Source organism: Podarcis muralis, chromosome 1 (assembly GCF_964188315.1).
Source record: "Podarcis muralis chromosome 1, rPodMur119.hap1.1, whole genome shotgun sequence".
Taxonomy (NCBI): Eukaryota; Metazoa; Chordata; class Lepidosauria; order Squamata; family Lacertidae; genus Podarcis; species Podarcis muralis.
Window position 1 is genome coordinate 66,490,373 of NC_135655.1, and position 20,400 is coordinate 66,510,772.

Sequence of the window (20,400 nt, forward strand, 5' to 3'; positions counted from 1 at the left end):
TACTTATGGATTAAAGGACACATTGTAGATCAAAATGACAAGACCATGCAGGAGAGTGAACTAAACCCATATTACCATATTTTTTGCTTAAAAAAAATAATAGGCAAAATTTGGTGTCTCATACATGGATAGTGAATGCAGAGGGGGGATGTGCGATTAATAGCAGCAGCAAGCAGGAGATTGGCAGTGGCGATTGGGTGGGTGATTGGTGGCTGCAGCAAGGCCTGGTGATTGGCTGCGGCAGGTGGGCTGTTGGTGGCGGCGAGTGGGCAGACAATTGGCTGCGGCGAGATGTGTGATTGGCAGTGGCAGGCAGGTGGGTGAACGATTGGCGGAAGTGACCCCCCCCCAAGCTAAACAACGTAATTTATTAATTTCGGGTTTAAAAAAATATGGGTTGTCTTATACATGGAAAAATACAATAATTAATATGGGTTAGTTCACTCTCCTGAATAGTCTCTTTGTATTTTATGTGTTCATATTTTATTTGAAGTAACAAGTCACACAAATATTATCTTAGGGAAGATGTAAGAGTTATTATTTTCTGTAGCTCTTAATTTGCTACTATTCTTTCTGCAGTTTCACCTTGCTAATTTGAACACTAATGAACGTTGTATATCTGAAATGACTTCTAAGCAAACCTTTTATATATATATATATCTAGGATGTTTGGATCAGGAAGAGAACATAATTTCACACGGCCCAATGAGAAAGGAGAGTATGAAGTGGCCGAGGGAATTGGCTCTACCGTGTTTCGTGCTATTCTGGTGAGATTACATTACTTGCTGCTCTTTCCACATTCATAAGTTTATGTACAAGAGGTACAGATTTTTTAAATGGTTTTGTAGAATTGAAAAAGAACACCTGAACATTCATCCTATTATATCCAGGGCCTGTGCGGGTTGTGATTGAGGGTGACTAAGGATTCCTGCAGGGCACTGCTATTCCATTGTGCGTGGCATCTCTCTCATTCTCACATATATTGAATGACATGGCTTGAAAGAATAAATGCAATATGAAAATCCTTTACAATGCAGTTTTGTTTCCAGCTGTGTAATCAAAAGGCTTCAACTGAAATTGAGGGATATAAAAGGTGGTATCTATTTTTAGATATTTTATTGTCTCCAATGATAAAGAAGTTCTACATAAAAGCTTATTATTATGGACCTTTTGTATCACAGTATGGCAGTTGAGATAACTTATTTCACTACTGTGAGAACTGTTCTAGTGCCAGACATTAATTTCTGCAGTGTTTGACTCTAGACCAGTGATTTTCATCTTTCCTTGTTCACAGAACTCCATGAAACTGCTGGGTATTTCAGAGTGTTTTTGAGTGCACACTTGGTTTGCTTGAGGTGCTGCCCATTCCTATTGAGTGTCACGTGAGCTCTGTAAGCTGAGTTATAGAACACAGCCAGCACCACTGTGTTGAAACATTGTGGGGGAATAGCAGGCAAGCTGTCTTTTAAGAAACACCGTTCAATATTACTGATATTCTCATTGAAGAATCTCCAGTAATCTTCCAAGCAACATCAGGATCCCCCAGACACAGAGTTGTTTGTGGGTGGCTAAGTGGGAGGGTGAATCTGATAGGAAAAGATAGAAAGAGGTGTCAGTTTGCATTTCTTAGTGCAGAAAGTATTGATTTGATGTGTAGAGACCTTTTCTAGTCTAATTAATTCGAGAGGGTACTGGAAGCTTCTTTGTGTGAAAGAAACAAGTACTGTAGAAGGTTCATGATGTTTGGGTTATTCCTTCAGAGAAGCTGAGTACAGCTGGCCTAAAGTGGTTCTGTTATCTTTTTCTGTGAAGGTCATGCTGACTATAATAGTAAGGCAAGAAGGAGCCTGGGTTTCACACTTTTCTATCTCTCTTTTTGTTCTGGTGTGGTGTTCTGTATATAGTATGCTTAGTGTTAAGGTTTAGTTTTATTATAAGTTATTGTTAAGTTTAAGTTAAGTCTGCTGCAACTGGATTTCTTATGGACAGTGCCAATCCTGAATGTATTGGATTTGTGACCATTATGCTCATTTGCCTTCAGCAGCAGTAAAGCTCTGCTGGATGAAATACAATTGCCTCTGGTCTATTTTTGGGGAATCCTGCAACATGTTTAGATTTTTACTCTGATAGCTATACGTTGGAATCTGCTCTGGATCAATATGAGTAGAATTCATGACAAGAGGAAGCTAAAATCTTTGGCCAATGTTGTAGGACAGGCAGGCATCCCCTGAGATGCACAAACCATAATAATGCAGGCCATTTGGATTGTACCCAGAAGCTAATTGGTATCCAGTACAGTCATTGCAGCTCCAGCCTTCTATGTTCCTTTCATGCCACACCTGACAGAAGGTATGCTGCAACTTTCTGCATTAGCTCTATTTTCTGCTCTGTTACCATGTAAAGGTATAATAGTAAGCTAAATTTGTCTTAAGATGGCAAAACAGAATTTTTGGAGAAGTGAAAAACTTTTCAGTAAGAATTAGATGCTCCTTTCCAGTGTTTCATGGTAGTATAATTTTCCTTTTTCTTTTTCTAAGGATTACTACAAGACTGGGGTGATCCGTTGTCCAGATGGAATATCTATTCCTGAACTTAGAGAAGCTTGTGACTATCTCTGTATTTCTTTTGATTATAGCACTATCAAATGTAGAGACCTCAGTAAGTACACAGTTGAAACTGGATTTATATGTATGTGTTTTCAAGATATCTTGTTCTAACTGCAAAATATTTTCCTGGAATAATATTTATGCAGCAATACAGCCATCTCCCTAAAAAGAACCCCTCATTTCCAGATGACTCTCCATATGTATCATGGCATTATTTTCTTTTAGATAATTCTATAACATCATGGAAATACATAGGAGAGGCTCAATGGGGAAATGAATCTTGAAACCAACATAGCCTGTTATCTGAAGCATTCCCAACAAATTCTTTCCCTACCACAAAAACCATATTGTTCAGTTTCCCTAGTCAGGGAAACGACAGCAGAAGCTTTCCCCTTTTTTTGGTCTAGAAAAACTGTACTGACTAAAGTGTATTTAGTGTCTAAAGTGTATTTAGTGTACTGACTAAAGTGTCTTTCTTAAATAAGTGTTCAATAATATTGATTTGGTGTTCTTGATTTCAGGTGCTCTTATGCATGAATTATCAAATGACGGCGCTCGGAAACAGTTTGAATTTTACCTTGAAGAAATGATACTGCCACTGATGGTAGCCAGTGCTCAAAGTGGGGAAAGAGAGTGCCACATTGTGGTGCTCACTGACGATGATGTGGTCGATTGGGATGAAGAATACCCTCCACAGATGGGGGAAGAATACTCACAAAGTAAGTCACTGAGGTTTTTTGAAAGTAAATTTGGCTCTGGGGTATTTCTCCAACAATACATGCACATATCCTCAGATAATTTTCATTAAACAAACAATAAAAACATCACTAGAAAACACCTGATGGTGATCTCTAAGAAAAAAATACTTAACTAAATAGGTAGTGGCGTTTATGAATTAGGCGCACATTGCAATACAGTTAAGGTTCTTGTTCAGTGTGGGGAATTTATTTATACAGAATGTACTTAATTGACTACATAGGCCTAGTGTATTAGAAAAGTTTTCAGTGGGTGTCTAAAAGTTGACACTGAAGGCGCCTATTGGCAAGAGTATTCCACAATAAAGGTAAAAGGTGAAGGACCCCTGGACAGTTAAGTCCAGTCAAAGGCAACTATGGGGTTGCGGCGCTCATCTCGCTTTCAGGCCAAGGGAGCCGGTGTTTGTCTACAGACAGCTTTCCGGGTCATGTGGCCAGCATGACTAAACTGTTTCTGGCGCAATGGAACACCGTGACAGAAACTAGAGTGCACGGAAATGATGTTTACCTTCCCACCTCAGCAGTACCTATTTTTCTTCTTGCACTGGCATGCTTTCAAACTGCTAAGTTGGCAGAAGCTGGGACAGAGCAACGGGAGCTCACCCCATCATGGGGATTTGAACTGCTGACCTTCTGATTGGCAAGCCCAAGAGGCTCAGTGGTTTAGATGACACTAAAAGCTCTGTGTCTTGTTATGAAGTGAACCTTGTCAGCTTGGGGAATGACCAGTGCCATTCCTGCAGATCTTGGTGATCGAGCTTGCGTATAAGGGTTCAGGTGAGGTGTCCAGGACCTAAGTTGTTCAGGGCTTTGTAAATTAATGCAAGGATCTCAAACCTGCCTTGATAGTTGGAGGAAGCAAGGAGCGAAATGACAGCATTCAAGCTGTCGCATTCAAGGAGCGAAACGACAGCATTCAAGTTCTGCATAGAATTTGTGCAAAGCCTAATTTTGCTTAACCACGATTACTGACCTATTGTTATTTCCAAATTCAGCCTTTGCATAAATCCCATCGGCAAAGTGTGAACGACATTGCAGCAAATTTTGGTTAGTTCAGTTAAATTAGAAGTGAAGAAGGGAGCATTCACAAAATTTTGAAGTGGGGGCAGTGCTTAAAACCTATTCCAATTTCTATTAATTATCTTACATTGGATTAAAACCTTTTGCTATGCCAGTTAGCAAAAAGCACTCACTGGCCCATCACGTTGTACATGCTTTTACGAAAAACAAATCTGGGAAAAGAGTACATGCACTTTTTAAATAATAGAAAAGCTTTCAAGAAGGAGGCCTCAGGCACATCAACTGCTTTTTAAACCTTTGCATGATGAGTCTGAAGGCCTGAAGGGACTTTTAAAGGCTTTGAGTGAATGTTCTTACAGCTGTTGCTCACAAGAGGGTTTCTGTCTTATTAGGGTACCTCCTCACAAAGAGTTTCTAATTGTATTCAGTAGAACACACTTAAAAACTTCTTTAGAGCTTCATTTTAATTGCCCAAAGGTGTAAAGAGTAGCCCAAGTACCTGGAGACACTGGGAACAGGGCTTGCCTGCAGTTTTACAATGCTTGACCTCTGTTATTTGTGTGGCAAAGCGGGTACAAAGGATTGTCTTCCAATTAAAGTTGCAAGCATTGTAACACTGGAGGAGAATGCATCCGTTGCTTTATCGACCGTTGCTGCTGAACCAGGAGTAAACACTGTATAACGTTTTATTCATCGGTGCATTGTGTTCCCTCCCCCCCCAGTTATTTATAGTACAAAGTTGTATCGATTCTTCAAGTACATTGAAAACAGAGATGTGGCCAAGTCAGTCCTGAAGGAAAGAGGCCTTAAGAAGATTCGATTAGGTATAGAAGGTAAGAGGTCTTGGAATTACTTCCTAAGCTACATCAACAACAGATCTGTGTGTGTGCACTTCTGCATTTACCCAAATGGAATAAGACAGGGTAGCACTGGAAGGCAGATAACTAAATTGAGAGAGAGCGACAGAGAGATAGAGGAAAAAAGAGAGAAGCCTTGAACAAGAATGTAGTTGATCATTCTGAATGTATGGACCATTTCATTATTCATGTGTACATGAGTAAATCTTCCTGCGTAAGTACCAGTGCAAAGCCTACCTTGATAAATAAGCATAGCTTGAAATGTTAGACCTCTTGTGGTCTGTTAGCTTGTTATATATTATATGATCCTACACACAAATGACAAACATATATTGCTTGAAGGCAGAGTGCCAATAATATCTTCAGTGGAGGAGGGTGGAGGAGGTCCTTACATGGAGCAGTGCCTAAAACTAAAACACCTGCCTGGTGTCTTAAAGTGTTATATTCTTTTAGATGCCCTAGAAATGAAGTACTTCTGGTTGAAACGTGTGCGAATTTTGTTTATCTTTTAATATTTCAGGTTACCCCACATACAAGGAAAAGGTTAAGAAGCGGCCTGGAGGACGGCCAGAAGTCATCTATAATTACGTCCAAAGACCTTTCATCAGGATGTCATGGGAGAAGGAAGAAGGGAAAAGTCGGCACGTTGATTTCCAGTGTGTAAAAAGTAAATCTATTACCAACCTGGCGGCAGCTGCAGCAGACATTCCCCAGGACCAGCTGGTGGTGATGCACCCCACTCCCCAAGTGGATGAGTTGGATATTCAACCCAGCAACAATGATGTGGATCCTGAGGGACAGAACTAGCCACTCTGATCTGAACTCTTGGTTAAACAAAAGCATGCTATTATAAAAATGAAGATGCTGTAATGAGCTCTTACTGCACTACAATTCCAGCTTCTCTCCATTGTGTAATGAACATAAAATGTTTTAGGATATTGCAGTATGGACTTACAAAAGACCAAAGTGGGATCTGATTATGGTTTGTGGGAGTACATGTGTAACAACATCCTGAGGTTCAGTTACATGCCTGCACATGTTTACCAGTAGGTTTTGTGGTATTGGTTATTTGTATGGTGGACTGTCCTCATCCTAAGGCTCTCTTGTCACAGCAGGATTTGGAAGTTACAGTTTATTCAGTATTTTGGTACACGAGTGGGCAAAATGCAGACTTAAAATTGATAGTGGCACTTTATTAATGGTGGACAAAAAGAATTCTCAAAGCCATTTTTATAGTCATGATGCACAATGTTGAGTCTAACAGTGTGCTTCTTTCAGAGACTTTCTATTCAGCTAAATGTAAATAGTTTGTTCTGAATGGAGGTGATGAGCCTACTTTGTTCTCTTATGGACGAGCACAAAATTAATTCTTGCCACTGGGGCTTTTGGATTGTGAGGTTGAGATCCAACAGCCTTCTTTTCCAGATTTATTCAGTGAAGGGTTTTTTCATGTTTGATGTGAGCCATGTTCAAGAGTCAGGAACATACGATACGGGCTTTATCTTAAAATTCTGCCTTACCTTAAATCTGTTCACAGAAATATTTATTTACTGAGTTTTTTCATAAGTATCATGGAATAGGAAAATGCAAATTGTTCACTCTTCATTTATTAACTGATTGTAAACGAGTTTTTCATTCAAATAAAAATTTCCATTATTTTAATATTAGCTGTGACAGTAATTTATTACGTATTTTTGTAAAACTAGTAACAGAATTTAGTGCCAAAATCAATGCCCTTCCCCCTCTCTTTTTAAAAATAAAATGCCCTAACAATCCGCATCTGACAAAAGACTGGTCTTTTTTAGGGGAAAGCATTTAATGGTATGGAAGGGACCTATATCCTAGGTCCTAGTTGCAGTCATAGTATATGGGGACACAAAGACGCTGTTGTAAGGCAACTTCCTATATTTCTAAAAGTATAAGATTATATATGCAGCTCTGTCAAATCAGAAAAGACCAAATGGTATGTGGAAGTTATTCATTGTAATGAGGGTAGACTGGATGGGATGTGCATCTTTGTACTGGAAGGCGTTGCAGTAAAGTGTAGGAGGACATCTAGATTATGATCATGAGCTGAAAATCCTCAAGAGTCAAGAATACAAGCCAACAACGCAAGTGCAGTGACCTGGTGGTTAGCAGCACCTAACGCTGTACTTCCTCCCCTGTATGAAGGTTTTTAAAACTTCATCTCATAAGCCTGTATTTCTTCAGTCAAAAACCTTAACCGTCTGCTTTTGTCACCAGAGTATCTCCTATGTGCCACATCTTTTTCCATGCTTCAGAAGCTAGGCTGAAACTTGTAGGCGTTTGCCTGAAGAAATACATTGTAGGAACTCTTGGTTGTGTGTGATTTGAAAAATTGCAGACCCACATTGATGCCAGGCAATTCAAGAGATTCCCATAAGCATACTTGTTCAGGTAAGGCCATCACTTGCTCAGGGGACCCCTTGCTTCGGAAATACATTTGTTATTCCTTTCGCCGTCGTCATTATGCACTTCAACCAGAAGTGCTTTTTCAATCCAAGTAGATGTAAATTAGAACAAGGGAAAACATTTTATTTTAAAAATATTTAACTGTCTAATACATTACACTTCAACAATATTTATAGTAAAGGATCTTACAAGAAACAGTTTTGATACATTAGTATAAGAAATATCCATTATCCACATGGGGGACCATTTTTGTAGTGTAAAAACACACCATACAGCTGAAATGACCATTTGCATATAAAAGCTACCAGTGATGCCAGTGCTTAGTTCGCACAGTGATCTTTTCCTTTTAAAAAAAAAAAAAATGTCAACACAAAAACAGAATCCAAAATATACAGTTAACGCAAGCTATGCACAGCTAACCAAATCAAAGACGTAGGAGGAACACTGTAGCAGGTTGATCTCCACTTGGTGGTCTGAAATTACACATGGGAGAAGGATGACTGTTCTCTTGATATGGCTTTTTATGAAATTAAAACATCAAAGCAATTCAACAAGCTTCACAGATTGGAGAACTCCACCAATAATGCACTTTGATATATCCATATTTCAAAGCTATTGGGTAGCATTTACAAGGGCCATGGTAAGTCACTAAAATCAACGGGCCCCCCTAGACCCGCGTCAGCTTCCAGAAGGCTCATGATTACAGCCATTGCTGCTTCATCATTGCTGGGGCTGCTGGATCCCTGGTCGTTGTCTATCATGTCAATCCCTATATGCGAGTTTTCCCCTGGAAATAAAGCGGGAAAAAATGAAAGCTATGGTGTGAAAAACAGATCAGCTCTGTCCAAACAGTATACTTAAGACCCTGAGATCATCTTCTGAGACCCTCCTTCGTGTGCCCCCTCCTCAAGAGGTCCAGAGGGGGGCAACACAAGAACGGGTCCTTTCTGCAGTGGCTCCCCGTCTGTGGAATGCTCTCCCCAGGGAAGTTTGCCTGGTGCCTTCATTATACATCTTTAGGCTCCAGGCAAAAACGTTCCCTCTTTGGCCAGACCTTTGGTTGATCCATTACATCCTATACCCTTTTAAAATGTGTTTTTTGTTGTTGTTGGGGAGGGGGTTATTGCGTTGCTGTTTTTATTAGGTATTTTGTGGTTTTATATCTTGATTTTATTCTGTGACCCGCCCTGAGACCCCCAGGTATAGGGTGGTATATAAATTTAATCAATAAAAACAGCTGAGATAAAACAATGCCAAACAACAAAGAGGCATTGCTTTTCCCTTTGTTCTGTATACTTTGTTCTAAGAAATGTACTAATTCACGTTTTAAAGATTAAATATTCCTAGTTTTCTTACAAAAAATAATAATCTGATGCAGATAAACATGCAAATGAATCGGTGCTCTAGAAAACTTGTAGAATACCATATCTTTATAAGAGAAGAAGCAGAGGGTTAAATACTATTTGTTGGGAGGGACTCATCTGGAGAGAGTGTTTCCTGTATCAGTGACACCAAGCTGGTGACCCTGAAGTTTTCCCAGGATTCCATCAAGAGAAGTTTGCCCTCAAGATTTAATTCACCAATATTTTTAAGTTAGAGGGATAGGACCCTAACCCTAAGGATTTTTACTACATAGTGACTGGGAGTGAGTAGTTCAATTCTCCATTCCTTCTTTTATTTGTCTTAGCTTGTCTTACATGGTTATATACTTACCAAGAATGGAAGAATTGTCAGAATACGGGTAGCCTGGATTGTCTTGGATCTGGCTAGATAGTAAACTGGCAGGAGGAATGTCTGGAGTGCCACCATTCAAAATCTAAAGAGAAATAGATAAAACATAACAGACTTTAGTCTCTAGCTTGCTTGCTTGCTTGCTTGCTTGCTTGCTTGCTTGCTTGCTTGCTTGCTTGCTTGCTTGCTTGATTTATTTATTTATTTATTTAACTAACTACCTAACTAACCAACCAACCAACCAACCAACCAACCAACCAACCAACCATTAAGCTGCCCTTCACCTAGCTCAGGAACCCAGAGTGACTTACAAAATACTAATGAAAGTTAAGCAAGTTAACAATAAATGGGCCAAATTTTTAAAAAACCAATACAAAAAAAATTGTACACCTTTTCATAATTTCTCCTGATTTCTACACGTTATGGTATCATGCTATGGTGAATCTTAGGAACTTTGTGGCTTTAACACATGAATTTGAAGCAGAGGGAACCATTCGTCAACTTTCGGAGGATATTATTAACTTCAAATTTACATTATGACTCAGCAAGAATTTCCCTTTGGGCCTAGCAACAACCCATTCACAATGTAACAAGTCATCACATGGGGTTTTTCTTCCCACTGAAACCTGCTAGGCTGAGGAAATGACAGGTGAGTCAACATGTGATGAAAGCTTATTTTAGTGCTTATGTTAATAGCTCTGCTAGTCAAGCTATACTGTCATCGGAATGATTTAAATGTGCTGCAAGTGAACCAATAATAGATCAATACAAAATCTCTGAATAGCCAACTTATTTTTTTAGCACTATAATTACAAAACATGGAGTTACAGGCAATTACATTTTTATTTCTGGCAGTAAAATGACCTGGTAAGTCCCTGCCTTGCATTCCAAAGGCCCCAGGTTCAATACTTGGCATCTCCAGGCAGGACTTGGAGACAGCCACTGCCGGTCAGTGTAGGGCAGATCTTTCCAAACTTGTCATGATGGTGACACACTTTTTAGATATGCATCATTTTGCAACACAGTAATTCAGTTTCACTAGCAAACTGGAGGTTAAACTAACCCCTTTCCAGCCCCTGGAGGAGTGCGGGGAGCATTCGCACAACACACCTACACACTGCAGCCAACACACTCATGTGTCACGACACACGTTTGGAAAGCTCTGGTGTAGGGAATACTGAGCTAGGTGGGCCATTGGTCTAACTTGGTAGAAAGACAGATTCCTAATGTGGTTTGTCACCTGGTTTGCAGTCACATAGCTATTTGGGGGTTGCAAACTTAAAAAAAGACTCAGTCCCTGTCTAAATAAGTTTTGTTCTCTTGCACTCTTATGCAGGCACTGGTGCCACCTCCAGGGGGCCCTAGAGGCCTGGGCACACACAGAATTTTTGCTGTGGGAGCCTAATTGTAACTATTACTGGCATGTTTTACTACCATTTCATATACAAACAAAGTTCAACTGAAATGTCGCTTAGGAAACTTTCAGCACCTACTCTGCTCTTTTGAAATGAGGGCGAGGGAGGAGAGGAGGGAACCTAAAACCTAAACAAAACCCAGCCGGGAAGATCATGCCAGTACTAAATGTTCACCAGGAGATGGCAGAAGCACATTTCAAAAAGGAGTCATCGCATCAGTAAGAATGTTTGAAATGCTTGCTGTGTTAGGTGGATCTGTGTGCAGCATTATCAAAATCTGCTTCACAGGGAGGAAGGGTTGGGGTGTGCAAATCAGGAGGGTCATGGGCAGAAGAGGAGGAGGAAGAGGAAGAAGAAGAAGAGGAGGAGGAGGAGTTCGGATTTGATACCCCGCTTTATCACTACCCTAAGGAGTCTCAAAGCGGCTAACATTCTCCTTTCCCTTCCTCCCCCACAACAAACACTCTGTGAGGTGAGTGGAGCTGAGAAACTTCTGAGAAGTGTGACTAGCCCAAGGTCACCCAGCAGCTGCATGTGGAGGAGTGGGGAAGCGAATCCGGTACACCAGTTTACGAGTCCACCACTCTTAACCACTACACCACACTGGAAATATTGCAATGCAGGAGGGTGTGGCGAGATGAGCAAACGAACAAATTGGCACTTGCTGACTGTGGTCCCTTGTAGGCCACCAAATAACTGTCAGTCCTAGGCAGCCATGCCCACTTACTTCCCTTGTGGAGCTGGCGAATGCAATTAAAAAAATTATCATCCATGACAATAACCATGGCTCAGGGGACTGAGGTGGCAAGTATTACGGAAACCTGGGAAGGTGGGTGGGCAGACTTGACCTGTTTCAGCTGAGCACACCTGGGTATTCAGTGCCGCATGAGCATTGGTTGGAGAACTCAAGGGTGGCCATTACTGTCATTCCTAAATCTCTGTCTTTCAACAGGAAGGCAATGCACCAGCATGATGGATTTGAGTGTATGTGCCTGGTGTTGGGCCAGGGAAAGAGAATAGGAATGTAATTGGTGCACTGCCTGCCCCACCACCCTACCGTCTTCCTGTCCAATCTGGTTGCAGCAATAATGTTTGAGAACCCCAAAGGGTTTGTTCTGAGGGACCAGCAGTGACACCAAAGGCGTGATATTGGGCAACAGCCATGGGGCTGTCTCAGTACATCATGGGCTCAAGACGGGTTGCAGGTAAATGCACTGCGTCTGATGTATGCTACTGAGTGGACTGGATGTGGCTCTGTGGCTGAAGGTGTCATGGACAGGCCACTTCCTGGTGGTTTGGACTGACGGTGGCAGTACCAACTCCAGTGATTGCTAAATGCTTTGGGTGAGTTTCCAGCTGGCCTATCTGACACTCCTGTGGAAGCCTTGGTCTTGCTACAGGGTGGCAAGAGTTGCATTGGGAGAGACACAGGGAGAGTATAACCCTGTTGATTTTCCTCAGTATCTTAGCAGCTTTTGATACTGTCAACCATGGTATCCTCTTGGAGTGGATCTGTGGTCTGGAGCTACTGCGATACAGTGATTCTGCTGCTACCTGCAGGGTTGTTTCCAGGGTGTGGGACTGGCCAATTTCCGTTAGGCCCCATCGGGAGTTGAGCTGTGGAGTCCCACAAGGTTCCATCTTGTCCCCAGTGCCACTGCCATTGGATGTGGTCATCAGGTGGTTTGGAGCCCAGAGGCATCAATATGTTGATAGCATCTAGATCTATCTCTCTAGACCATGAGATGGAGCTGTGCTAGTGCGGAATTGGTGCATGAAAGCAGCGCATCGGGGTAAGGGCCAAGATGGCAAATCACATTGAAAATTGAAAACTTGCGCATTTGCTGTAGAGAGATAACTTTTGGGCAATTTGAAAAGTAACTTTGTTGGCTGTACGTGTTCCAAAAATATTCAGAATGGACCTTACTCTTCCCCTGAATTGAGCTGCTGAGAATTAAGCCCTACAGAATACTAATCTAGCAACAGGAAGTTCTCACAGGATGTCTGCTCATTTGCAGAACAAATGTGTGAGACTGCTGAGAGAAGCCTAGCAATTTTAAAGACCCCATCTCACCTTTTTGCCTCCTGGCGAAGAAGTGTCAGGGGGAGGTGTGCTGGTCATGTTTAATGGACTAGAGCCACAGCTTGAAGGCGAAGAGCCTCTTATCCTGTCAAAACAAAAGCAGTCAGATTAGAAAGGTTATGCTAAACAATGCAATTAATGTTTGACCAAATTATCGTTTTCATGGCAACCTGTCCCCTACCCACCTTGGAACACTGTACCCAAGGAGGTCCTATCTCTCTCATTATCAGGTGTGTGAGAGATGATGCTCTGGTTAGGACTTAGCATTTTGAATTTTAACACGCCAGATGCGTTAATCTGTTCTGGTTTAAATGCCTTGGTGTTCTCAATTGTGTACATTATTGGAAGTAGAAAACATAACATGAGGAATTTCCCACTGACTATAACCAGCGATATTTTTCTAGAAAAAAAGGTGCTGGAACTCACCATGAACACCTCCCTCATTCTCTTAGAATGGCAATGGTGCCCTCCTGAGAGGTGCCAGAACTGAGTTCCGGCAAATTCCAGCTGAAAAAAAGCCCTGACTATACCACTTATGGTTCTTTTCTCCCTCTCCCCTATCAGTGATCAACATAATTTTGAGGCAGAGGTTTTGACCATTTTGGGTCATTGCTCTCAACATAACCCAATATATCGCCACACATTTTTCTCTCTACATTTCTACAAAAACAGCTACACCACTTACACAGACTACTGTAAATGCATCAAGAGAGAACACACTTGGTGATAAAAGTGAATGCATATTTGTTCTGGACTTGTCAGGTTTGCCTCCTGCTCCTACAACGACCAATAGTAACACTACAGCAGCTATTGATTTCTTGTAACCTGAAAGCAACTAAACAGGGATACTTGCTATTTATGGAAAGGAAGCATCTGGTCACCTTTTCTTCTTTTTTTTAGAAATAGAGCTTGAGATGGAAGAACAGCACTGGGGCTTTCCTCACCTGTGAATCTCCATAATTTCTTCAGCAATCATTCTGCCAATTTTTCCAGCTCCTGCTCTTGTTCCACCTGGGATGCCAGGGACTGTTGGAAGGGATCTTTTGGGACCACCTTTATAAAGGGGGAGGAGAGACCATAAAGAGCTACACCCTTTCTGCTTGCACATTCTGAACACACATGAAAATTTTAGCGGAAAGCAGAAAATGTCCCTTGTCCAGCACTCTCTCCTCCATTTCCAATGTTAAATACTTTACTTCAGTAGTCATTGAGTTGTATCCAATGTAGCACCAAGTTAGGGTCCTGGCAGTGCAAGGATTTCTGCTTGCACAACAGGACTCCTCCCACCCCACCCCCAATTCCTTTGTGCATCCTCCAAATCTGTTCTGGGGTCCCCCAACTGAGGTCCAGGTCTTAGGGCCTACTGGCAGTTCCCTCACTGCGAGAAGTGAGGTTACAGGGAACCAGGCAGAGGGCCTTCCTGGTAGTGGCGCCTGCCCTGTGGAACGCCCTCCCATCAGATGTCAAGGAAATAAACAACTATCTGACTTTCAGAAGACATCTGAAGTCAGTCCTGTTTAGGGAAGTTTTTAATGTTTGATGTTTGATCGTGTTTTTAATATACTGTTGGGAGCCGCCCTGAGTGGCTGGGGAAACCTAGCCAGATGGGTGGGGTATCTATATCTATATCTAATCTATATCTATATCTATATCTATATCTATATCTATATCTATATCTATATCTATATCTATATCTATATCTATATCTATATCTATATCATTTATTTATTTATTTATTTATTTATTTATTTATTTTTAAGGGAGTGAGGTCCTGTTGTGTAAATCCTTGCACCGTTGAGAAGAGTTTGTTGGATATAGCCCAATGATTCCAATCATTGCTGTAGCAGCGCAACAACTTCAACCCTAAAAAAAGCTCAGCAACTTTGGTCAGCCCTCAGGCATGTTCACTTCATCAAATGTTTACTCTTTGAAAAAAGTCTGGGCACCCCTGGGCTACTTGTTCAAATGACTTCCAAAGGAAGGCGTATAGAATGACAGACAGGACACCTACATATTTTGACCGACAAGGGATATATTATTAACAGCTAAAGTGAGCCAAGTTAGAGTTTGTTAGAGTAAGACTAGGAAGATCCAGCTTCACATCTTCACTCAGTAATGAAGTAAAACTTAACTCCTATGTTACACTAACTTCACGTGTGTTCTTTGGCTCAGGGGCTCATTTAGACTCTGATATTTGGCACTTGAGGCGTGTGAAATTTAGTGAGCTTCTTGGCTTTAAAAAGAGCCACTTAGAACATGGGCTTGACTGGCTGACTTGGCTTTGATGGTGGAACACCAAACTGGCTAAAGGAGCTAAAAGGCAGCTATGAATGGCTTTGTTCGGTGCTCTAGTTACCTTCTCCAGCCTGGAGCACACTGTCCATGCTGTGCGGTGAAGCTGAAAGCTGTGGGAAAGTCGCGTCTCCCCCATCAAGTACATTGGCGCTGCAGGGAGGGAGGTTTCAAAAGAAACAGAAAAATGAGACCCTTAGCTTGCATGCAGCCAGTCACCATGTTTCCTCTTTTCAGATCATAGCCACAAAGTGAAGACACACAGAAGAAATTACAAGCTTTGCATTACAAACTGATAATCAAGAAACAAATCATATGTTGCACAAAAGACAAAAATGTAAACATCACGTTTCTGTCTTTCTGTTTGCAATACGTAAAGTAGAACTGGGATTTCCAGATCTCAGCAGCAGCAGGGGTGAGATCCACTACACATTACAGCAGAATCAAGGAAGGCGGAAAGGCCGTTTACATGCTTGGAGCATTAGGGAACATAGGAAGCTGCATTATGTGGAATCAAACCATCTAGTTTGGTCATGTCTACACAGACTGGCAGCATCTCTCCAGAGTTTCAGGCAGAAGTCTCTCCCACCCCTAGTTGGAGATGCCAAAGATCAAACCAGGGCCCTTCTGTAAGGCAGATGCTTTGACACCAAGCTTCACCCCTTCCCATTCATGCTTCTGTTTTTCCTATTCATTTCTTGTCCCTTGAAGAAATTCTGAAATGATACCCCTAAATTATAGGCCAGAACCTACATTTCAATGGAGCATGGCAGCAGAAGTAGTTGCCTTCCATGACCCAAGGCAATCATCAAGGTGAAGACCCTTATTTTGCGGAAGGTTAAATCTTTTCTTCTCCTTCTGGCAACTTTGGGATAGGCAAACCAATTAGTCTAAATTGGAGCATTTTGCTGTACTTGAACATCAGGACTATTTGGCTGTTTCCAGTTCAGTCATTATTTGATTAAACATATCTTGACATTGAAAAGCAGATCAAGTGGCTCAATGAAGTGGTATGGACCTATGTAAAATACTGTCTTGTCGACAAGTTGAGGCCCCAAACCAGGCAGTATGTAGGGTCCAGTTTTGCAGGCCACTTCATACCACTGGACCTAACAAAACTGTGAAGTCAATGGGAATGTCTGTGTATGCTTCGTTACCAAGCAGATAACAATGTGCTGATTTTCTACGTCTGCTTGTAACTCCTTTGAGACATAGAAAGGAGGATTAAGTGCCCAGCTTATCAGCTGAAGAAAAATACTTACGATACCACTGTGTTCGTTGAGACAATATATTCTACTTCTTTGGTCCACGGGTTCATGAAACTGAACCAACAACTCCTCAGTGTAATAAAAGATCCATCTTTGACTTTAAACTTGTAACAATTAGTATTAATTTTCTCTCTCGACTGTAAAACTGAAAGAAGCGGGAAATGGAACAAAAGTTAATATAACTGCACACTCCCTAGATAGTCTTGTGTGTTCATCACTTCCCATTGTGTGTTCCTTCCCACTGTGGCAAATTTCCTACATATGCACTATTATAATTACAACATCAACTTAAAATTTTCCTGTTATTCAGTTTATCCAGGTTGTGTTTCCTAACCACTCCTTTTTAATAAAAAACAGAAATAAAGTCAGAAATTAAAAAAAAAAGTTTGGAATTAACTACCACCCCTTGCATTTTTATTTTTTGTTTTGCTTATTTTACCTTGTCGATGACATTCTGCAAGATGCCCTATATCGTCATGATGAAAATATTCATAACACGAAGTACCTAGAAGTTCCTGTGGTAAATATGCCAGAATTGCAGTTGCCCTAAAATATAAAAGGTTGTTTAGCTTACAAAAATTATACTTAGGCAAAAACTACTATATAAAAAAGGAGTGCCAACAGACCAGAAACAGATTGGCATGGCCTGCTCCTTTGCCTTCAAGGAGAAACTTTTACTGTCAGAGAGAAAGACTGCGAAAAACATGGGCCCTCACACTGAAGCTCTTTCCTCTCCCTTCTGTTGTCACAACCAATGCTAATTATTCAGTATATAACAGCTCAATGTGGGAACATGGTTTCAGAAAATATGGCAGAGGGGTGGAGCAAAAGCAGGCACTTTATGGATTTATTTAAATGCATTTACAAACTACTTAATATTTCAAAAATCTCCAAGCAGTGTCCCAAAAGAGATATGTTGACCACAAATGGACAGAGGTACGCAAGCACAATGCCACTGATTTCAATGGGCTTCAAATGCCTGTAACTGGATGTTGGATTTTGTGGTTACGGTCAAAACTCAGTCTATTAACAAATCAAGAAATCAAGTTCATGTATGTGCATGCTTTTGGTGCGGTGTTAAAAAAGGGGTGATAGCAAATGTGCATTGAGTGTGAGACCAAATGTACAAAGAAATGTAAAATAAGAAGTGACAAAAATGTATATTATTTGAGAGATTATTCATGAAACCTTTTCATTTCCACCTCTGCTCTGTAATCTGCATGTTATGATTTAGCTGCTAGTAATAGGATCTTCCTTCCTGTTGCCAGGACAGTAGGTTGGCATGGAAATCTCTTGCATGCAAATATATTTCTTCTGATATTCTATCAGTAGTTTTTAAGGTACCATCTGTTTTAGCATCTGTATTCCAGATAACTCTGGGGAGGCTTTGCCAAGTATTTTCAATTTAGCTATTGGCATAAAAGAGAAACTCACTTATGAAAGTACTCAAGGAAATAAATAAACATGATGAGCACCCCCAAGGTTAAAGATCCAAATAACTTTCTGTCTTCCACTAAATCCAGATTAGCTCTTCCAGCTGCCAACTGGCTGAATATATTATAGGCCAGAAAGCGAAAGGTTTATTTTCATACTACAATAAGGGATATAACTTCCCATGGTAACTTATTAACATTGGAGAACATTTTCCAGTTATTAGCTCTTACCATTCAATATTTAACTGGCAAGGGTTAAAATGGAAACAATACCAAATGAACGAATGTATAGCAATTCTCCAATGTATTCATATATTTAGAAATCCAAAGTGATATAATCCCTCCTTGCACAAAACTGAAAACATGTGAGAGCAGTAGCTCCAACATAGAAATGGAGTTTGCTGCCCACAATGAGGTTGCTCACTTCAGTAGAAGGCTACAAAGGTGGCATTTTGCTGTAACATTACAAAAAGCTTTCAATCAAAGCTGAAATTGTGGTCAAGATTTTATTTTTGTGGCATGCCATGTTCTCTTTGGCATGCCGAAAATGAAGGGGGAAAGGGGTGCACGGCAAATATGCCACACAGCCATGCTAATTATTCAGTTATGACTGTGAAAAGTTCCTTCACCCTCAAAACAACCTTCACTTGCACCAAACGAAGAGTGAAAGGAAAGGTTGTGCATCTTTGCATAAAAGAATCACATAAGTTCTTTTATATCCCTTTCTTAACCTCCCTTCTAAATACTAAGCAGGGGCATAATTTGGTTTAATAAATCAAGTGCAAATGAATGATAATGCAACAAACGTGGAAGCTTCATGTATTTTCTCTTTATCAGCAACCCCCTCTATTCCTCGCCTTTTTTAAAGTTAAAGTAAATTCAAAGGATTTAATTTGGGGAAGCCATGGGTGTATTTTTACAACTCAGTGGGGGTAATTATGATCTTGTAAGGCTGAGAGCTCTTGCACCTACTCTGGCCAGTCTCATCATTTCATTTATCAGTTTCTTCCCACAAGGAGTCTCAGAACGACTTATAAAAATAACATTCCATAATATAAATAATCTTAAAATAAAAAAGCAACACTAAAAAGAATCCAATCATAAACACAACACGAGCTCTCCCCCACAACATAAGCATCCCTGCCAAAGACTAACCCTTTTAATTGTAATTTCTTTTAAACTGTTTTAATGTTGCATTTTAAATGGTTGCTACCTGCCCTGGGGCCTTAGGATAACAGGCAGGTAATAAGTTAACAATAACAACAAATGCAACAAGGGATAAATACACAATTGACTGGGAGAAATGTCTTTCCTGACATCAAAAAGATGCCAATGCCTGGGGCTGGTGAACCTTCCGGAGGAGAGCATTCCACAAATAGAGGGTCACCCCTGAAAAGGCCCTTTGGACTGTTGCTGAGAAGGGCCTCCAGTGTTTACCTCAAGCCCTAGATATAGGTAAAGGAGGTTCATAGTTTATTAATGTCTGGGCCATTGAAGACTTTGTGGGTTAAAATCAGCATTCTGAATTTGGTCTAGAAACAAATCAGTCAGATTGTGCTTTGTTTCCTGTGCTATGCTAGGAGGAAAGGAGATAACATGAGCACCATGGGGGGTTGTGGATTGCATCCCATTTTTCTAACCAAAAAATTTAATTATTATTCATCAAACTAGGTGTCAATATTCTTGAGCAACAAATGATTACATTTATGATACAGGGATTCTGCCTTTCAGGGTGAGAAGTAATTTAGAGTCACAAACTGTGGATACATAATTGCTCCAAAAGTACTTTGCAATTACTTATTTTCATAACTAATATTATTGCTGTTCTGAATAAAAACATTAGTAGGTAAAAGAATAAACTTAAGTCAACAGACCATTGTCCTGATAGCATGAATTAAAGATGTTGTTCTTACCTCTGGTCTACAAATACAAATTTCCCATCAATTGCATGCCGAGAAACATATTCTGTCGGTTTAACCCTGATCTCTCCATTTACTGGTTGAGGAACTACATGAGGATGTAACCGTCCAATTGCAACGAGACAGCTTAAATTACAGCCTTCATTATCAGGCTCATTGTCTTCGTCTAGTCCCATTTTTGTTAGTGGCCAGCTTTTTAAATATCCTGTGCTATGGATAGTGCAAAAGCTTTTCCGGTCTGCTACAAAAGAAAATAAGGTTTATGTCATCAGTACTGCATTGGTGGGAAAATGGCAACTTGTGTTCAGGCACATGAAACATCTGGCATCTTATTCAACTTCTGAAGAGCTGTACAATGTGCAACAGGCTGTATGTATGCAGACTTCCATGCATATGCTTGGTCCAGGACCAGGAGTTCTTAGTTTCTTCAGGACTCCCATAAAGTATGGGAGCCCTGAAGAAACTAAGAACTAATCGGTTGGGCAGGAAGAGGATCAAGAAGGTGCTACAGCAGTGCTGAACAAAGACATCTGCCAAAGTGGTATCGTGCAATTCTTGGATCATCATCTCGGTCAGCAGCTGGTAGTT

The 20,400-nt window shown here is 40.7% G+C and overlaps 2 protein-coding genes across 5 annotated transcripts in view; one reads left to right on the forward strand and one right to left on the reverse strand.

The window, feature by feature from the left end:
• BTBD10 (BTB domain containing 10) overlaps positions 1–6,900 on the forward strand; it is a 28,933-nt gene extending 22,033 nt beyond the window's left edge. For all 4 annotated transcript variants that reach the window (XM_028730917.2, XM_028730934.2, XM_028730943.2 and 1 more), the window contains 5 exons: positions 665–767; positions 2,538–2,658; positions 3,128–3,325; positions 5,104–5,214; positions 5,759–6,900. In XM_028730917.2, coding sequence (XP_028586750.2) covers positions 665–767; positions 2,538–2,658; positions 3,128–3,325; positions 5,104–5,214; positions 5,759–6,045 — 820 coding nt within the window. In that variant the 3' untranslated portion in view covers positions 6,046–6,900. The remainder of the gene's footprint in view (positions 1–664; positions 768–2,537; positions 2,659–3,127; positions 3,326–5,103; positions 5,215–5,758) is intronic.
• Positions 6,901–8,025: 1,125 nt separating this feature from the next.
• BMAL1 (basic helix-loop-helix ARNT like 1) overlaps positions 8,026–20,400 on the reverse strand; it is a 44,621-nt gene continuing 32,246 nt past the window's right edge. Inside the window, exons 12-19 of the mRNA XM_028730905.2 lie at positions 19,807–20,053; positions 16,900–17,006; positions 16,455–16,605; positions 15,257–15,345; positions 13,845–13,953; positions 12,892–12,985; positions 9,385–9,487; positions 8,026–8,458 (exon numbers count right to left, since the gene is read on the reverse strand). Of these exons, the coding sequence (XP_028586738.2) occupies positions 8,298–8,458; positions 9,385–9,487; positions 12,892–12,985; positions 13,845–13,953; positions 15,257–15,345; positions 16,455–16,605; positions 16,900–17,006; positions 19,807–20,053 (1,061 nt within the window). The 3' untranslated portion in view covers positions 8,026–8,297. The remainder of the gene's footprint in view (positions 8,459–9,384; positions 9,488–12,891; positions 12,986–13,844; positions 13,954–15,256; positions 15,346–16,454; positions 16,606–16,899; positions 17,007–19,806; positions 20,054–20,400) is intronic.